The 19,918-nt window shown below is 40.4% G+C and overlaps 1 protein-coding gene across 1 annotated transcript in view; it reads right to left on the bottom strand.

The window, feature by feature from the left end:
• Positions 1-19,918, bottom strand: part of Tbx20 (T-box 20) — a 62,594-nt gene that overhangs the window by 27,522 nt on the left and 15,154 nt on the right. The window contains exons 6-7 of the mRNA XM_013521111.1: positions 15,739-15,897; positions 6,044-6,120 (exon numbers count right to left, since the gene is read on the bottom strand). Coding sequence (XP_013376565.1) covers positions 6,044-6,120; positions 15,739-15,897 — 236 coding nt within the window. The remainder of the gene's footprint in view (positions 1-6,043; positions 6,121-15,738; positions 15,898-19,918) is intronic.

Genomic DNA, 19,918 nt, shown 5'->3' with positions numbered 1-19,918 from the left:
TAGCCTTGAACTCACTCTGTAGCCCAGGCTGGCCTTGAACTCACAGTAATCCTCCTGCCTCAGCCTTCAGAGTGCTGGGATTACAGGCATGAGCCACCACATCCAGCTCTGCCACTTTCTGAAGCAGTTTTGGAAGTCTTTTGTGTCTTTAGTTGAGCTGTTCTGGCTGCCTCAGTGTCCTGAATCAATTAAAAATGTGGACTTTTCATGGTCATTTTTACTTTAGAGAAGAGCCAAAAGTTACATGGGGCCTGATCCAGTGAATAAGGTGAACGAGAACACACCACAATGTTTTTTGTTTCAAAGAAATCACTATAAACTTTTCTGCATCAGTTCAGAACATTGAGGCAGCCACAAAAAGACAGTTATGAAAGACTACTTCCAAAACTGCTCCAGAAAGTAACAAGAACAATGGGATAAGTATGTTTGAAACAAGGGGGAGTATGTGTAGGGGATTCATAGCAATGTGTCTTTTACTGTCATACCTTTTTAAAATTTAAACATTCACTATAGTTTTTTTTTTTATCACACTTTGTATGTTACAAGAATGACACAAAATTCAGGCAGGATTTATTCTGGGAATGCAAGGATGGTTCAACATATACAATATGACTATAATACTATATAAAAGTAGAAGATAATTAAAATCAATTCAGTAGATGCTCAAAGAGCATTTGATAGAAATTCATTAACATTAGGTTAACAGAAATTCCTAATTTAGGCATAGATGGATATTGCATTACATAACAATGAGTTAATCTGAAACCAATAGCCAGAAAAAGAACACATGATGATAAAACATGGTGATTTTCAACAGAAGTGTAATGTGAACCACGTATGTAGTTCTAAACTAGTGTAGTTGCCACATACAAACAATACAAATTTTTAAAAATTTTAAAACTACTAATGAAATATTTTCATTCTTTTTTTAATACACTATACCTTCAAAGTCAAGCCCACATTTGGGGTGAGTGCTTGGGGTTTTGTTTTACACCTAATGCATATCACAATGTGGAATGATCACATTTCAAGTCCTCTGTAGACACCTGTTGCCAGTATGTATTGCATGGGACAGGGCTACTCTTGTAGACCTGGATATGACCCAAGAAAATATGGGCCAGACTTGGACTTGCATGCTTGAAAGTGCCAAAAATCCTTAGAATATAAGAAGAGATTTCAGTAAAAGGACAAACACACGACAGTCCTAAAAGGGAAAACTTGGTCCTATAAAGGCATAAACTTTCTCCTCCAAATGATTATATACATGCAACATAAACCAACCAAAATTTCTCTGATATATTTTGGAAGACTTTACAGAATGGTTCCAAAGATTAGAAGCATAGAAGAGCAAAGAATATCAAGAAGATTAGGAAATTTTCAAAAAGGACAGAGATTTGAAATCTCAGATATTTAAGTACAGTATCATCAAATATTTACATATTCTATCAGTTTATAGCACTGTAATCCTGGCAGCTCAATAAAGGAAATAAGAACTAGTAGAAATAAGAATTTAGTATATGATGAAGAAAGAATTATAAATAAGGAGAAAATGAACATATCAGTAAGTATGTGATGTTGGGGTCACTTTTAAAATATATAAAATGAAACGTCTATTTTATATTTTATATCAAAATAACTACTGCATGCCTCACAGATTTAAATGAAAAAATAGAAATCAATAAAGTGACATGAAATTTATTGTTGAATATTTATAAAATTTTGGACTAGGGAAGTCTTTCTAGGATCGGAATCATAAAGAAAGAGAACAATGATTTGGTGATAAAATCTTCCATTTATCCAATATAGAGCAAATTCACAAACTGGGAAAAATGATTCCAACAAGTAGTAGCAATAATTGCAAATGACATATACATAATCTTTATAAGATCAGTAAGAGAAGAAAACAATCCAAAAGAAAAGGAAATTCAAGCTAAGGAAACAAAGGGACCAACTCCCAAGAGACAGTGCAAACTCTCCCCATGTCTCATGTTGGCAAAGAAAAAAAGATGATGGTCCTGCTCCTCAAGGGCACAAAGAAATGGGCAGTGGAAGCAGACACGTTTCCTGAGGGAAGACTGGCCATGGTGAACTAACTTGAAATCAGGTGGATCTCTGCACTTACCTACCTCCTCTCAGTAGCTCAGAGAGCCACAAAGCGGAATGGAGATTACCAAGGGCCAGGGGAAGGAGAAACAGAGTTGCTACGGGTGCATGGTGTCAGTTTGGGACGATGTAAACACTCTGGACGTGGGCAGAGGTGGTGGCTGCGTGACACTGTGAGGGACTTAATGCCACTGAACGACACACTTCATAAGGCAAAAGTGGTGAATGGTGTGCTCTGTGTATTTTACCTCTATTTTTTCACATTTAAATTCAGTGCATATGAAGTTCATCAAGCCATCATTCTCCTACTATTAAGCAGTTAGGTTTTTCCCCAAATTTTTACTATTAAATATATTACTATGATAAAGAATAAAAAAGGACACACTTTGACCCACGCTGTTTATTTGTAGGTGTTTATCCTATGCCCCCAATAAAGAATTTGTATATAGAAATACATTTTCCTTCTGGCATTGGCTGTAATGGCAAGAAATAACTAAGATGTGAAATTGATCAAGTGCGTTTTGTTACATAAAGAAAAATCAGGCAGTCACTGCAAAGTGTAATGCAGACCTACATGTAAAGGGGCAAGAGGGGATGATTTAAATAACACGTGCGGCTCGGTGAACGTTGAAGGAATGAATGTTCCACGCGTGGCCAGCACAGCATCTAGAAAATGGGCAGCAGGGTTTGCCAATGGTTATCTCAGAGCAAACAGGGTTTTCTTACTTTTTGTCTTTTTCTTGCTTGTGGTATTTTCCACTTTTTCTAAATGAACATAAACTCTTTTTGTTAAAGGAAATAAATTAATGAAAGAAACCTAACTTGAAAGAAAATGCAAAGAAACCTCTAGTTATCTTCTCTCTCTCAGAAGTAACACTGCGCCTCTGTGTACTGTCAAAAACGCCCCTTTCACAAAGAGAAAAAGCAAACAGTACTGGCCCACCATCTATAGGTTGTTTATTGTGTGGGCCAGGACATGATTCCCTGATCTAAATCAGGAGAAGTTACACTATATTAAGGCATCCCCTTGGGCTTTGTGTCTGCTACGTAGCTGGCCTTAGAAGGTATACTGTCTCCTTCTCATAGGGGGATGGGATTTCCTTTGCAAATGAGGAAGATGCTGTCCCCAAAGAGTAAGACTAAGCTGGGCGTACCAGCACTGGCCTGTAATTCCACCACTGCAGGAGGCTGAGGCAGGAGGATCACAAGTGCAAGCAAGCCAAGCCTGGATTACTTAGCAACTTAGCAAGACCATGTCCAGAAATAAAAAATCAAAAAGGGCTAAAGATGTAGCTCAGTTCAAAAGCTGTGCCTTTAATCCACAATACCAATGAAATTTTTTTAAAGTAAGGCTGCACACAAAGTATGTGTAAAATTAGAGGAAGAAACCATATTGTCTTTGGGAATATCCCAAAGCCTATGCAGGTACAGAAGGAATAACACTTGATTTTTAAAGTATGGGCAAAGAGATCCAAGCTAAAGGCATTTTCGGTTGGTGGTCCCACACAATAGGTTATAAATCTGGAACAGGAAACTTAAAATCATTAAGGTCACATATTTATAACATCATATTCAATTAGGTTAGAAAAGTGCAATATCTGTCATCATGTCATAAAAAGATGTGTTTTTCTCTCAGATCTCTTAGAAAGGAAAGCTCCCAATATTGTTACAGATAGGACTGTTTTCAATCAGTTACAAGAAGCAATTCAATTACAAGAGGGTTTAGTGCAGTAACTGACTCCAGACTAATTTAATTTCTTTAGGTCTCTAAAGATCAATTGATCTGATTTGTCCCATCCCCAAAGGCTGTTTAGGAAAACTCAGCCTTAAATACCTGGAAGTGAAATCCAAAACCCTGGCCACTTTCACACTCCTGAGGTCATCTTGCAAACTTTCAGCTGCTCGCACAGCGCACTTCTTGGCCCTCAGACCCTGAAGTGACTTCGCCTCACATGTGCATGCTGAGTGCTCCAGGTCAGGACGCTTATTCAGTGAGTGGGAACTGTGGCTGTGCGCTCTATCAAATCTGCTCTTCACGCAGCCAGCAGGCTGGGTCCTCCACCTCATGCCCAGGAGTGTGACTGCAAGGCCACTGTTACCCTGGAGGAGCTCATGAAGACCAGGAAAACTAGACTTAGGTGGGAACAAACTGTCCCATGCAAGGCTCATCTCGTAAGATGAGGAACTTGGCACTGTCATGCACTCTGTGACTTATGCAGTGCTTCTGTAATGCTGTCTTAACTGAGGCTCCAATCAACCTCTGAACCAGGGGCTGTTGCCTGCATTTCCTAGATGAAGAAACAGACTCTCTAGTTCAGCGACTTCTCCAGGCTCAATCCCCAGGAAAGGCAGAGCTGCGCCTCTTCCCCAGGACGATTTCCTCCCAGCAGAGCTAGCTTCCCGCCCACCTGTGACCTAAGGTGTGACAGGCACTGTGACAGTGCAGCACTGCTGCCCGCACCCCGCCCCCAACTCCCCTCCTACTGGAATCCCCAGTAAACAGAAAAAGATCACTGAAACTCATCCCGCCGCACAAACTCCTCTGCATCAGAGCTTCTGACACTCAGAAGAGAATGCAAAAGTCATTCCTAAAGGAAGGCGCCTTTGTAAGGAGCCTGCTTGCTGCCCGGGCTGCTGGGAGCACTTTCTTGCCGACTTCCGCCCCCGCGCCAGAGAGCTTTCCACTGCCTCCTTCCGGCACTGTGCAGTGGATTCTCCAATCACCAGCCCGGTCTCTTTCCCTGATCTCATCACCTGCACCCTCTTCAAATAATTAATCTCTCTTTTTGACCCAAATGGCAGTTCTGTCCAAAGTTCAGTGGGTCCTATTGACTTCTCTGCCTCCCCACCAAGCCTCTCTATGTTTCCCCACCCCACCAACTACATCCCCGTGCTCTGCCACTGGGGAAAGCTTAGGACAAACCAGACCTAGGCTGCTGAAACATGGAACTGGCCCTTACGTGGAGTTGCCGGGAGAGGCTGGCAGAAGTGCAGAGGTCAGCTGTGGCCATATGGTAGGCAACAAAGAGTTGGCCCAGTGGCAGAAATGTGCCCACGTGGTGGGGAAATCACACAAATATGAAGATACAAGGAAGCAGATGGCTGCTGTCTCAGTATTCTGCCTGCCCATCAGGATATTGGGCCGCTAAAAATATTAAGTGTAGAAAGCTAATGTGTTTAAGACATACAAACGAAGCACAAGTTGGCAATCTCTCTGAAAAAGACATTTTTGACACTCGCATCGGACAAACTATGGATTTTTTTTTTTTGTCTTTTTGAGACAGGGTCTCGCTGTGCAGTTCATGCTGGCCTTGAGCTCACTTTGTAGCCCAGGCTGCTCTCGGACTCACAAGAATCTTCCTGTCTCAGCCTCCCGAGTGCTGGGATTACAGGTGGGCGCCACCATGCTTGGCTAAACTATGGATGTTGATATGGTCGTGTTCATCACCGCGGTGGGCGGTCTCAAACCACAGGAACCATTGTAGTTGAAAACAGTGGGGTAATTTACAGGTCCATGATTACCACTTGTCTTTCTATAGGTCCTGATGTTCCTCCTATGACAGATAGCCAGTCTATTCTAGGGGTAATTGTGAGACCTTGAGGTAAATGACATCACCTTGTTTCAAAATTCAAAATTGCCTTTCCACTCTGTGTTTGCAAATATGTTCACTTCAGAAGGCAAAAGGCCACCATGGTCTCATTTCTCTGCAGACTGCCTTGTCGAAACGTGGAGCTTATAACATCAAGAGGACTAAGTCTTTGACAACATCAGCCCTATGTTTATGGTCAGGAAGTGCCCTGACCAAAGCAATGCCTTCACGTAGACACTGAGCGCATGACAGTTCCACGCAGTGCTCGCGGGTTCCCTGCCGTCACAACCCATGTGTTTTTACAAACTCACTCTTATCAGGACAAAAAGTAAACAGAAAATTCTCATTACCTCTCAATGTCAGTGAGCCTGGAGGAGTCCCGGAAGCCTTTGGCAAAAGGATTACTGTCTATTTTCAGCTTGGTTATCTGGAAAGGAAAGAATGAGTATAAAACAATCTCATTTCCGAGGTCAAAGAGGTAAAACCCTAAACAGAAATTTTTTTCATTTCCATAGCACGCCAAGAGCATTGTGATGTCTCTCAGCACCGTGACCAGGGTTTAAAGTGCTAGGCAAGTTGACAGGAAGATGGGTCACAGCCAAGCTGGACCCAGTGAGGTTGGGGGCCTTTCAGGCGAGGTGGACAAGAATGGGGATGTGACATGTGACACAGAAGTGACAGGTGATGGCTCAACTGGGGAGGCGGGAGCCACCTTAACAGGAGCTGGGTAGAATTCCAGCATTCCAGGAAAAATAGGAAATAAAAAGCAAAAACATTATCTCATGCTGACTTGGCAAGACCTTTTGTGAAGACTATGAGCATGTACTCACACCAGGGTGGGTAAAGATGAAATGTCCAGTAGTAGCAACATGTGCAGTGCTACAGTGACATACGTGACAGAAACACATGATCCAAAGCCTTCAGAACATAAATTCATTCCCACCCCACACACATTTGACTAAATTAGAATCTAATTAGTCCACCCTTTGTTTTCCTCCAGTACAATGTAATTTACAGAATGCTATGTTTCTATAGAAACAAATACTTTCTAGTAAGAATTGCTGTCACAAGCATTGAGCGTCTATGCCAGGGCATCTGTAATCCTGCAGGACTCCATGAATGCAGGAAGTTTCCACAGACCACATGTACCCTGCCTCCTCAGGCCGTGAGGCAGAAGTAGAGGAGATGCTGGCTCAAACCTCGTGGAGAATCCTGTGAGCGCTGAAAGGAGCTTAGAGACCATGAGCCCACCCTGACTGACAGATGGTCACACTGAGGGTCAAAGAGGGTGAGGACCAAGACACCCGAGTCAGTAACCGAGAACCCGGGGAGAGGCCCTCAAGAGAATCGGAGCTCATGAGCATCAGAAGCAGCGCCCACATTCATGTTTGGAGAGAACTGGACACAAAATGCCCTGAAAGAGGAAAAAGTTATGGGGTGGAGGTGAGGCCTGTCGTCCTCTCTGAGAGTAAGGAGCCAATGAAACTCAGAGTTTGAAATGTTACTTCCCCATAAAGCAACCTTTCCTCAGACTAGAGTATACCCCCAGTTCACTATAAACCATTACTGCCCCCCAAATTCTCTTTTTACTACAAGAAAAAGATTTTTTTCTTCTGCAAGTTTTGCAAAAGTGAGTTGAACCTGCAGAACTGCAATAAAGCTACGCTGATCCTCAGCCTCCCCCTGACCTTAACCCTCCTTTCCAGGGGGCCTCCCCACCAGAACAATTGGAATCTGGTGCACTGCTCTTCTCTGTCAGGAACACTGGCACCTGCAAGAGGGATTCTGGGAAAATATCCGTCTTGAAGGGCATTTGAAAGTGTCTCCAAAGTGCTCGCTATAGTTCATGAACATTTTCTGTAGAGCAGCTAAGAAAATAACTAATTTCCATTTCAGCCTAGTTATAGAAATCAGTAGAGAAGCAAGGAAATAGAAACCTGTTTGCAATGGAGAGCAAAGCCCTGTAGAATATGCACCTGAAGAAATGTATAGGAGTCAGCCAGGCAGGGTGGGGCACACATGCAATCCCAGCTCTTTGGGAGGCTGAGGCAGGAGGACAGCAAGTTCAAATCCTACCTGGGCATCTTAGTCTAACTCTGTCTGAAAATTAAAAAATTATAAAAGGACCAGGGGATGCAGCTCGGTGGAAGAGGGACCTTGGGTTTGATCCCTAGTTCCATGGGGTTGGGGCATGTGTCACAACAGTGCCACCTCTACAAGGTGCCCATCAAGTGTTTGTAGGGAACCTTGTCTTGCACAGGGCTGCTGCTTCCTAAGGAGCTGTCTGCTGTGGACATTGTTTTGAAGGTCAGCTTTTGGGAAGAAAGAAAAATTTGTATTCATTTGAGGTAAACTGTAAACATCTTTAGCCCTGGCAATGCATTTGTTTTAAGCTTCTAGGTACCAACAAGACTTAAAAACCCTCAAAGACATGCGCTGAGTCCCTTTCTACAGAACAATTTAAAATATGTTCTATTTCCAAAGCGCTTCACAGTTCACAAAAACGCTTTCACAATCTTTCATCAGCAACTGCCTACTTCATGGGGACTGGCGACCTCACTAGCGCACTGATCTCTCAGCACACTGACAGATGCCAATAGGATATGGATAAAGGACCTGGGGTTTCTTAGCTAAGGACACTGAGCGTCCTGAGCAGGCAGAGTCACCTGCTAAGCAGGACGAGAAGGAGGCGCCCATCCCACAGAGCCAGGGACATGAAGGGTGAATCAAACCCTGATGAAAATTCCCAACTGGAACCACGGGACAGAACAACAAAGGTGAGTCTTGCTCCCAGCAGCACATTTATGAGACTGGACGGTGAATGGGTTTGCAGAAGCTCCAGCTCCAGGGTTTCATATCTGAATGAAAACTATTATTGAAGAAGTTCTTTTACACCCGCCCACTTCACTGTGAGCCACGGCAGTGTCTGGCTGCCCGTGAACCAGAACAGAAAGAATTCTCTGCCATAACGGTCAGATACTTTGTCCCTGAAGAAGAATTTCAGCGTCCGTCTGTTCTTCACATTTCCAAACAGAACAGCCCAGACAGGATGAGTGTGTCGCCCCCTTAAATCCTCACAGTGTTGCTCTCAACACACTTGTGTCATTCGATCTGCGTGTCTGTCACCTCATCTAATGTTACTGTAGTAACTCTGAACAAAGAAGCCAAGTACACCAATGTGAGTTTTCAGATTTCTGTGAGTTTTCTTTCAGTATTAGAGTTATCTCCTTCCAATAGCTTTTAAACTGAGCTTTCACAATCCCTGGAAGTATCAACGTTAACTTTTTCTCTACACTCTGAATTTCAACCTTTAAAAAAGTTACGAAAATCTTGGTGCTGTACATCCAGATTTACCAGTCAGGTTCAGCAATGATTTAAATTTAAGGCATCAAGTAGAAAAAAAGGATTCAAGATGTTTACTTTTTTCATGGATGATTTTACCTAATACCAGAGAAAATAATTGCATTCACATGTGAAAAGGGAAAAGTTAGTTGAATTTATTGTCACTAAAATTGCACGGGGACTCTGAGTGAATGCTATATTTTTATGTCTTATTTTATTTTATTTTTTGGATTAAATCCAGGGAGTGCTAAGCTATATTCCCAGCTCTGTTTTTTTAAAACCTGCATATTCTTTCTTCTATGTTTCTTAGCTCATATTTGCTGTACACCATGGATACATTCATTGTGGGGAGCTGGTAGATGTACCTAACATGTCTTAATTCTTTCTACTTCTTCCTCTTTTCCTTCTCTCCCTTCCATCTCTAGTTCCTTTTCCCATTTGCAAAAAGTCAATCTCCCTATTTTGTAATAGCTATCTTTTATTTTGCTTTTTAAATTATTTATACTTTGGGTTTCTAAAATGCTAATCAGCAGCTCAGGATCTGTGAATTTCAATTTATTAGTGAGTTGACTAAACTTAGTGGAATCCAGGTGGACTCACAGTCTTTCAGGCATCCACACTAGTAACTCAGGAAAGGTTTGTTGAGCCTTATTTCAAAAACAAGCAGCCAGATATATGACTGAATTTTTAAGCCATTACAATCTAGGTGAAACTCTGTGTTTGCTCAAAAGCATTTAATATTGTTTTTTAATTTTTAGGTAAAGTAATTTTTAAATAGTAAATGTTTACATTCTAGCTAATCACATATATTAAAAAGTCAGACATAGATTTCATTCTACAATATTTCAGTAAAAGCCCAGTAGCTATATAAAAAGAAATTCCCTTTCAAAGGTGCAGTTTTATGAAATCTGTGATAACTGAAACACTAGCACAGTGGGAACTGATGATAAAAAGGAGCTGAGTTATAGCCAGGGACTGCAGACAGCTGGATACCAGCCCATTCCGGTGATAATAGAGGGACCCTGAAGCTTGACAGGCCATTGGACAATAGTACGCTTGTCAAAGGTCACACTGAAAGAAGTATCAAAAAGGATTTAGCTAGGGGTGGCGGCACATGCCTGCAGTCCCAACATTCTGGAAAGCTGAGGCAGGAAGATTGCAAACTTGATCTCAGCCTGTGCAACTTAGCAACCTAGTAAGACCCTGTCTCAAAATAAAAAATTTAAAACATGGCCTGGGTTGTAGTTCAATGTGAAGACCCTGGGTTCAATTCCGGCAAATAGATGAGTGAATGAATGAATGAATGTCAATCATCTACTAAACATCACTCCAGAGAACCAGAAGTGTGGCTTCTTTATCACTCCAAAGCAAAATTTTAAAGCAGCAGTATTTCTCACGTGGTGCAGAGAAAGTATTAATAAGTAAGGACAGCAATATGTGCTTCAGAAATCTTCACTGAGGACGTGTCAATATATATGTGAATTTCTACTAGTTCAGGTCTCAACACAACCATTTCCTCACATGCCATGGTAATAATGTAGAATGTAACACATCTCCTGACTAGAAGGTTCTCCACCATCTGCACAGAAACACTAGTGTCATCAGAGAGCAGATTCTGATACCACCAGCTGTGTCCAAGGAAGGGGGCTTCTGTAGAACTTTTTCCCCCACTGGGGCATCATGGGACTGGAGTCCAGCGGGCTTCCCAGCTATAGGGGAAATTGGCCCTCAGGGACCATTTCTCCAATTATTGAGAGACGATCTGATCGAAGGCATTTAAAAATGAAACCTGACCTACACTTCAACTCTACAGAATGATTTGCCTGCACAGAAGACATGCATGACCTTTAAATCTTAAATTATAAAATAGTTTGTTGAAAGTGTAATGTATTTAGCTTTTACCTAATAGCAGAAAGAAATGCAATCATCCCCTTGCAAAAGCCAGAAAAAGAAATAACAAAACAAGGTCCCATTTTCACTACTTATAAATAAAGCTACCAGCCACAAGGAATGAGAAGGGTTTCTTTCTCACAAATTCTATTAAAAATTTCAACTTCAATTTTAACAGACATAATAATAACAGTTCTATTCAAAGTTTAAGGGCTATAAAAGACTCCTAAGTATGAACCTCACATTTGCTCTCCATACATGTAAAAATGCTAATGTTTCTGCTAGTAATTTTACATAGTATATATTTATTTTGTTTCTATCTCACATGTTTTAATTACCTCTTTACTCTAGGAAAACTAATACACAAGCTTAGTGTAGTGCTGAAGAAACAACTTATGTGGGGAGAGGTAGGAAAAGTTAAGGATAACTTTAAAAACGGCATAGAATTAGTAAAAATGGTAATGCACAAATGAATTTATTCATTCCACATGATTTTTGAGGGTCTGCCCTATGAATTTTGACTCACATTTATAAACCATTTGCAAAACTGACCTACTAAATATCAAATCAAGGCTTTGATTACTAATTCAGATGTATATCTGGCTTCATGCTAAGGTCTATGCTTTTAATGGTGGATATATGGAAATCAACTCAGAGACAGAAGTGTCTACTCAGGACATTAATTCTGAACTCAGTTGCTTCCACTGTGGGATACTCAGCAATGGAATGATGTGATGATCATATTAATCTTTATACTTTATAATCCAATCAAGGAAGGCACAGTTCTTGTAGATGAACTTTGAGCCCATTTGTAATATCAAGCAGCAAGAAATATCATCAAGAGGAGCAACTAGCATTGGTATCTGCATTAGTTAGAACGCAAATGTTTGCTACTTTCATTTAGCAAGTTATCAAAGTCACACATGTTTGACACTGGCAAAGGCCACTTGGTCTTACAACATATCAGGTGACAGTAGATCTTGTCACTTATCAAATCTGTGGCCTTGGGTGAGTGTCCTAACCACTCTGAACGTGTTTCTTCATCTCTAGAATGGTACTTGGGACTTCCTTGGAGGATTAGATTCAGAATTCAATAAGATTATTGTTTAAAATGTAAGAAATTTTTCTCAATTAAAAATCATGAATTTCAATCATGAACGTTAGCTGGAGCTTAGTTCTCAGACCAAAAGAAGGGGTTATAAAGGACCTTACTGATCCATCCTAACATTTTTAATTAAACTGAATATTAGGTGGTATTAAGGAAGAATTCTTATTACTTCCCATAACTTCAATGAAGATATTGTGGTTCAAAAATAATCTTATGACCACAGAAGTCTTTAGAAGTGTCTCACGAAGTCACACATCTTTTCAAATGATTCAGGGGAGGTGAAAGCATGTGTGCATACAGAAGGAGGAAAAGGAGAGAAAGAGAAGAGAAAAAAATTGGGGGAAATGTTACTGTTGAATGTGAGTGGCAGGTACATGGGGTTCATTTTACCTTTTTTTGTATATTTGAAATTTTTCTAACTAAAAACTTGAGGAAGAACTAAAGAGATAATGTCATTAAAGCACGCAGCTCCTATTGGCTGCCGCCAGCTCTGGCAGGTTTCCCAGCCTGCCTGTCACACTCGCCAGTGTGTGAACAGTAGCTTGTGGCAATAGACGAGCTGCAAGTGTTTGTTTAAAAAAAGACAGAGGAGCAGGGAGGGGAGAGAGAAGAAAAAGAACTGACATCCTCCAAAAACGACGTCTCAGAGCCCATCAGAGTCAAACTGAGAGGAAGTGAGGTACTGGACAGCAGTACGGAAGTTAAGGACAGCCAATCTTGACTCTAACCTCCTGGATTTGCATCAGCGATGGGCCACAGATTTGCAGCCAGGTCACCTTGGGTGACTTATTTAACTCGTGCCTCAGTTTCCCCAACTCTACAATGCAGAATAAAAACATTATGGTTCCTGTCTCATAATATCATTATAAACATTAAATAAGATAAGGCCCTTTGAATGGTGCTTTATCTTAAGTACCTAAATGTTAGTCATTTATAACCAAATAATAACACCCTCCTATTTCAGTGTACTAATGAGAAGCACTGCTTCTATTTACTTAGGATGGTTCTGTCACCTGTTAAACAAAATCTAAACTGGGTGTGGTGGTGCATGCCTGTAATCCCAGTGCTCGGGAGGCTGAGGTCAGTGGGGGCTACATACAGAGTTCAAGGCCAGCATAAGCTACCTAGTGAGACCCTGTCTCAAAAACAAACAAAAAAACTATTAAACAAAATCAAAGGCACTATGTTTAGAAGCTTCCTTTAGTTTTTTGTTCTAGTTCTATCATTTTTACTAAGCATACACACACACTTATATTTTTGCTTTAGCCCTCTGCATAGAAAATTCTGATAAAAGCATTGAAATTTCCATACAAGTTTTTATTGTATTCGAAACCATCATTAAAGCTTCTTAAATTTTTACAAATCTAATATTTAAAGTTACAAATTCAATTAGTGCAAAATGAATTGCATGGTTCTGAACCTATGATAGCTGAGTTCCATCAATATGATACCTTCAGTAAATTAAAAATGGGATTGTTGGTTTCAGTGTTCCAGATTTTCAGAGAACAGCACTGGTTTGGGGTTTCTGTGGACTTCAGCTGATACCCAAAGCTTTAGCCTGGGCATTCTCTGAAAGTTTCCCCTCTTGTGTTGTCCCTTTGGAGATAACTGAACAGCTACAGTACTTTGCCTTTACAATAAGATGGTTCCTATGATAACCACCTGCACTCTTTTATCTCATTAAAACTCACACCCCTAAGACTTTAAGATCCAAATGGTGACCAATTCTCTTTTGACATTCCTGAGATAGTCCAGCCTCACAGTTTGCAAAGGCAGTTTATTCACTCCACATCTGATTTTCACAGCAGATCCCTAAGAGGTCTGCTCAGTTGCCAGCCCAAGTTTTTAGGTAAAGAAAATGGCAGCCATGGTGAGGAAAGCTTGTCAAAATCCTACAGGAAGTAGAAGCACTTAACTTTCCACGCCCACTCCGGCCATTGACCCACAGCCTCTCCCTGGGCCTGCATTTTCTCAGCTCTGTCTGGGTTTTGCAAAGACTTCCCCTATCTCCTCAGTTTGGCCAACCCAGGATGGACTCTGGGTCCCCCTGCAGGCAGCAACTAATAGCTATTTATTTGGAGCCCAAAATACATCTTGACAGGAGGGGAGCCACTGTCCTGGCTACCTACAGCTAATCAGATGGAAAAGGCAAGTCCTAAGAAGGCTATAAATAGTCAGATTTAAGTAAACTAAGAATATGAGTTCTTGTTACTGAAACATCTAAATCCCAAAGGGAATTCTAGCTGGACATGGGGTGCAAATTGATGATCACAGCACTCTGGGAGGCAGGAGCATTGAAAGTTTGAGCCTAGCCTGTGTAGCTCAGGGACTTAGCAAGACCCTGTCTCAAAATAAAAAAATTAAAAAGGGACTAGGAACATACGCCAGTAGTGCAGGAGCCCTGGAATCAATTCCCAGTACCTAGAAGAAAATTCTTCTTCTGGTCTTTCATCTATAGAAAAGTAGTTCAGTCTCTCCTGGCCTCAGTCTCCTCATATAGGGAGTGTTACTATTCCAATAACCCTCCAAGCTTTGCTGACCATGAAAGAAAGGAATGTGCGAGGATATGTCCAGCAGGATGGGCCCTGAGTGGGATCTTGATGGATATTTATAAAGTTGGAGGAAACCTCATGGATGAAAAAAATGTATAAATGTGAAACATGATATACAACAAGGAGAAAATATATAACCTTATAAATTAAATATCTTGATGTTAATTAAATACATAATGGCTTACATTCTGCAGTTTATTGTCTAAAGAGACATTAAAGCCATTTTACTAGAATTATCTTATCCCAAATCACAGCAGAATACAATATTTAAATATCACAAAATATCTCAAGTATCAGTAGCTTGGGCAGCAGGCTTAAAGATGTGTTTGACTGATCAGAAAAATTGAAGTTTTAAATTTTATGAAGTAGCCAGGTGTGGGGGAGCATGCCTGTAATCCCAGTACTCAGGAGGCTGAGGCAGGAGGATTGTTGTGAGTTCAAGGCCAGCCTGGGCTACAATGTGAACTCAAGGCCAGCCTGAACTGCATAGTGAGACCCTGTCTCAAAAAAATAAATAAATAAATTTATTATAAATAAATAAAATTATGAAGTACTAAGACTATGGTTCTGCATGTTACTATGAAGTGGGGGAGGAAATGGGTAATTTTCTAGAGAAGAAACATTGAGATAGTAGAATTGGGTAATCCCAGCACTCTGGAAAGCTGAGGCAGGAGAATCATAAGTTTGAGTTCAGCACCCAGCCTGGGCAACTTAGAAACTTAGCAAGACTTAGTCTCAAAATTAAAATAAATAAATACATAAACAGAGCTGAAGATGTAACCCGGTGTGAAGGTTCCGGTTGCAAACCCCAGTGCTACACAGAAAGAAAAAGAACAAGAAGAAGAAAAGGAGGAGGAAGAGGAGAAGGAAGAAGTGAAGAGGAAGGAGGAGGAGAAGGGGGAGAGGAGGAGGGCGGAAGAAGAGGAGGAGGAAGCAGAGGGTGGTGGCAGATTGGGACAAGTTTGAGCCAGGGAGGGGTTAGTGAACCACTGCACCTAGAGTATAAAGATTCTAGAAAAGCACGTGATGTGATCTGTGGTCACTAAACACACTCTTAGAGGTCCTAGGGCTGCCGTCTAATCCTCTCTCCAAAGTGCATATCTATCCTGAATACACATCCTAGTCTTCTACTGTGAGTACGACCTGTACTCACCAGCTGATTCTGGTAGGCTGTGACCGCCGTGAAGACTGTCTCGGGAAATATGAACGTTCTGAACTCCTCAGACTTCAGGTTGAGCAGTGAGGCCGTGTGATCTTTCTTCTTAATGATGTGCACCCGAGGCTGGTACTTATGCATCGAGTTCAGAATTATCTACGAGGAACAGATGGGAAGCACTGAATTGTACAGAGTTACGCTGCTAAACAGACCAAAGCACATGCAAGCAAAGACAGAACCATAAAATCTGAATTTCAAATTCAATTTGAAGATTAGGATCTACCCTGTGCTCTGTTAGGCAGATCATTTTCATATGAGACAGTGGAATCATCACTGTGCATCACATTTTACCAAAACCTGCAAATAATACAGGTTATTTCCAGGCTCTTTCTAAAATGAAAGGCTGTGGATGATACATTTTATTTAGTTTTTTTAAATCAAGTCTTTAAACTATTTTTGTTAGCATAGTTAGGCCAAAAAAAAAAAATGCACCACTGAATTTTCTAAAATAATTATATTCTAGGAGGCCAGGTTGTTATTTAGGGGGGGAAAGATAAAACAATTTAGAAAGCAGTGTGGTATTAACAGCTCTGCGTGAAAATCCCAAGTCTCCATGTTCTAACTCTTTAATCTTGAGCCAAATGGCCTCACCTCTCCTGCTTTTAGTTTTGTCAAATGCAAAAGCAGTAGCAACTTCATGAACATTAGACGACATAATCTTACGAAGCATACAAGAGTGCTCTGGGACTGGGAACTGTATTATAATGATGATGACAGCATCCTTGATTCCTAATTTCCAGTTATAAAACTAAAACCTCAATCACAGTACTGGCCATCTTCCATTCTGTAGCTCATAAAAGCTGCCAAATTCTTAGAAATCATAAACATACCTTGGTTAACAAGGCAGCTAAGAGATTATATTTTTTCTTTTAGCTTTTAAACAAAATGTAAACATCTGCCACTGTGAAATCTGAGAGACAAAGTTCATTTGTAGACATCAAATATTTCCCCCATCTTCCCTACTACCACCCAAATCTCTACCTAAATCTGCAAAACTGGGTCTTTCTTTGCTGGGATGGGTGGGATGGGGCACATTATATATGCTCCACCAAGCTCCCAGCACAGACCCCTGGGAAGCATTTGATAAATGCTTTAATGTGGTGGGATGGATGGCACTCGGTGTTGGTGGCTGCTGCTAATATGGTGACGGATGGCTCCCTTTTTTTCTTGGCTTTAGCAGAGTTAAATAGTAGGCACTGGGAGACAATTAATATATCCATGGACCTCTGTGGATTCCACCAACCTTGAATCAAAAGTACCTTTTTAAAAAATTGCATTTGTACTGAACATGCAGTTTTTATTTTTACCATTATTCTCTACACAATACAGTGTAACAGTTCTTTCTATAGTGTGTACAGAAATGTATTAGTAATATGAGGAGTCTAGAAATGGCTTAAAGGGTATGAGAGATAATGTGCAAATGCAGCTGTATTTTTTTGTTTTGTTTTGTTTTTTTCCGGTACTGGGAATCGAACTCAGGACCTTGCGCTTGCCAGGCAGGCGCTGTGCCACTGAGCTAAATCCCCAGCCCCGCAGTTGTACTTTATATGAGAGACCTGAGCATCCATGAGTTGTGCTTCTCTTGGGGAAACCTAGAACCAGGCTCCTGGGAATATGGAGGGACCGGCTTTATGACAAATTTTTTGTTGCCAGTCTCTTTAACTTTTAAACCAACTTAAAATGAGTGGGGTCGTGGGAGCTGAATTTGAACGTACTAAACTGTGTTTCAAACCAGAATAGGCACAGCTGAAGCAAATGATCTCTTCAATGAATCAAAATAAACTTTAAAAAATGATGTCATTTCCTCGTATAATGCATTTATTCCAACGATTTCAAAATGTCCCTGTTTAATCATAAGAGTGGGATAAACCTGAAGCAATAAAAGCAAGTGTTCGTTACCTGATACCTAGAAAAAAATCTTCAATAATCCTTATATACTCAACTGAGAAAATAGGAAGAATTTTCAAAGCACGTACTCACCTACCCATCTACCCATTCACAAACTAAAATGGAAAAGTCTGAGCTTTAAGTAAAACCCCCCTCCCCACACCCCTCTCCCTGAGGCCACGTTCCTTTGGGAATGGTTGCTGAACTGTCAGATCCCAGTGCTTCTTGACCTTCTGCCTCATGAGGCAGAGAAACACTAGTGGAAATGTAGATGCTGCTTCACTGAAGAAATAAATCAATCATTTGTCTAAAACTAAATGCATCTATAAGAGCTCTTCAGAACTGCTTCAAAAAGCTGGCTAAACACAGTATCTAAAACTCCTTCCTTGTACTTTTCAGAACATACTAACAGTGATGACAAAGGCTTATATTAAATCATAAAAGTTCTGAAGCTAAAATGGATATAAGCAACCATCTAAGACTAAACAATTTGTCAGGATCTAATCCTGGCACCATCTGGCGAGAACTCAGAGCTCCTGAAATTCAGCGTAGTACGATTCCCACCATGAGACCCCAAAAGAAAAAACATTTTCATTCTGGAGAGTGGAACCTCAAGTCTTTCAGCAAAGACCCAAATCATTCTTCTAAAGGTTTCACATATGGAAAATACAAGGGCCAGAAAAGAAGTTCTTTTGGAGCACAAGAAAGTTTAATATGAATGAGATTGAGAATGATCACTAATTTTACAAAAAAATATCACTCAGGCCGGGACTGTGGTGCACAACTGTAATCCCAGCAGTCTGGGAGGTTGAGGTAGGAGGATCGTAAGTTTGAGATCAGCTTGGAGAACTTAACAACTTAATGAGAGACCCTGTCTCAAAATAAAGAATCTTAAAAGGGTTTGCGATGTAGCTCAGTATTATGGCCCTGAGTTCAACCCCCAGTACCTCCCTCATCTCTCAGATACTTCATAATTCATACTAACCTGAAAAAAAATCTGTGAGTGGAAGAATCTTACATTTTAAAAAGAGATAAAAGAAAATTATGACAACATCCATAAAAATAAGATATCTTTTCAAATATATAAAAAACTAGAAGGTTGAGGGGTTGAAGGGAGGGGAGGGGATTGGGAAAACAAGAGGAATCAAAATATATCTTATACAGGTACAAGTTCCCTATGATGAATGTGATCATTATGTATATGTAAACTGTACCAATACACTTAATTTTTAAAAATGAGAACAATACAAATAAATACATAAATAAACAAACAAGAAAAACCCATAAGATTATTAACCTACTTTCAATACAGTATTTCAACAGCACCATCCACAGCCCTACCCTGACCTGCTGACTTGCTTGTTTGATGGTAGCAATGCTCTGAGTGATTTATTTGTTTCCAGTTCGATCCAACCATTTGAAACCATATCTAGAACTCTCTAATTAATTATCTACTTAAGTCCATCTTGAGGAAGATTTTGAAGCACTTCCTCTAAATTGCACAGATCCAATAAAGGCTAAAACCTTAAGTAACAAGAGCTTTATTTAATATAAGAGATGTGAGAATAATTATACCAGATTATCTAAGCCAAAGAAGGAGACTATGAAAATAATCATTTTTATTAAGAGTAAAGAGGCAAAATGGGAAGAAAATCTTTCCAGCTGCTCTTTTTGTAGAGGACTAATATCTAGAATACACAAAGGACTAAAAACAATCCCCCAAACCAATAATCCATTTCAAAAAATGTGCAAGTAAAACAGACGTTTCTTAAAAGAGAAGTACAGATGGCCAATAAGCATACGAAAAAATGTTCATCATCTTTAGCCACTAGAAAAATGCAAATTAAAACAGCTCTGAGATTCTATCTCACCCTAATCAGAACAGCCATCATCAAGAATACACACAAAAGTCAGATTCTGGCAAGGCTGTGGGGGAAATGAAATCCTTCTACCATTGTTGGTGGGAATGTAAACTAGTACAACCTCTACAGAAATCAGTGTGGAGATTCCTCAAAAAACGAAAGCTAGAAATTCCATTTGACACAGCTATCTCCCTTCTGAGTATCTTCCCAGAGGAATTAAAGTCATCATACTGCAGTGGTACACACGTATCCATGTTCATAGCAATGTGATTCACAGCAGCTAAAATGTGAAAACGCCGAGATGCCCATCAGTGGGCAAATGGATGGAGAAAATGTGGAATATGAAGAAAAGAATGGAATATATATAT

This window comes from Chinchilla lanigera, unplaced genomic scaffold (assembly GCF_000276665.1).
Source record: "Chinchilla lanigera isolate Chin_1 unplaced genomic scaffold, ChiLan1.0 scaffold00059, whole genome shotgun sequence".
NCBI classification, from domain to species: domain Eukaryota; kingdom Metazoa; phylum Chordata; class Mammalia; order Rodentia; family Chinchillidae; genus Chinchilla; species Chinchilla lanigera.
Note: the sequence above shows the minus strand (reverse complement) of the source record. Positions and strands in the feature narration are given on the sequence as shown.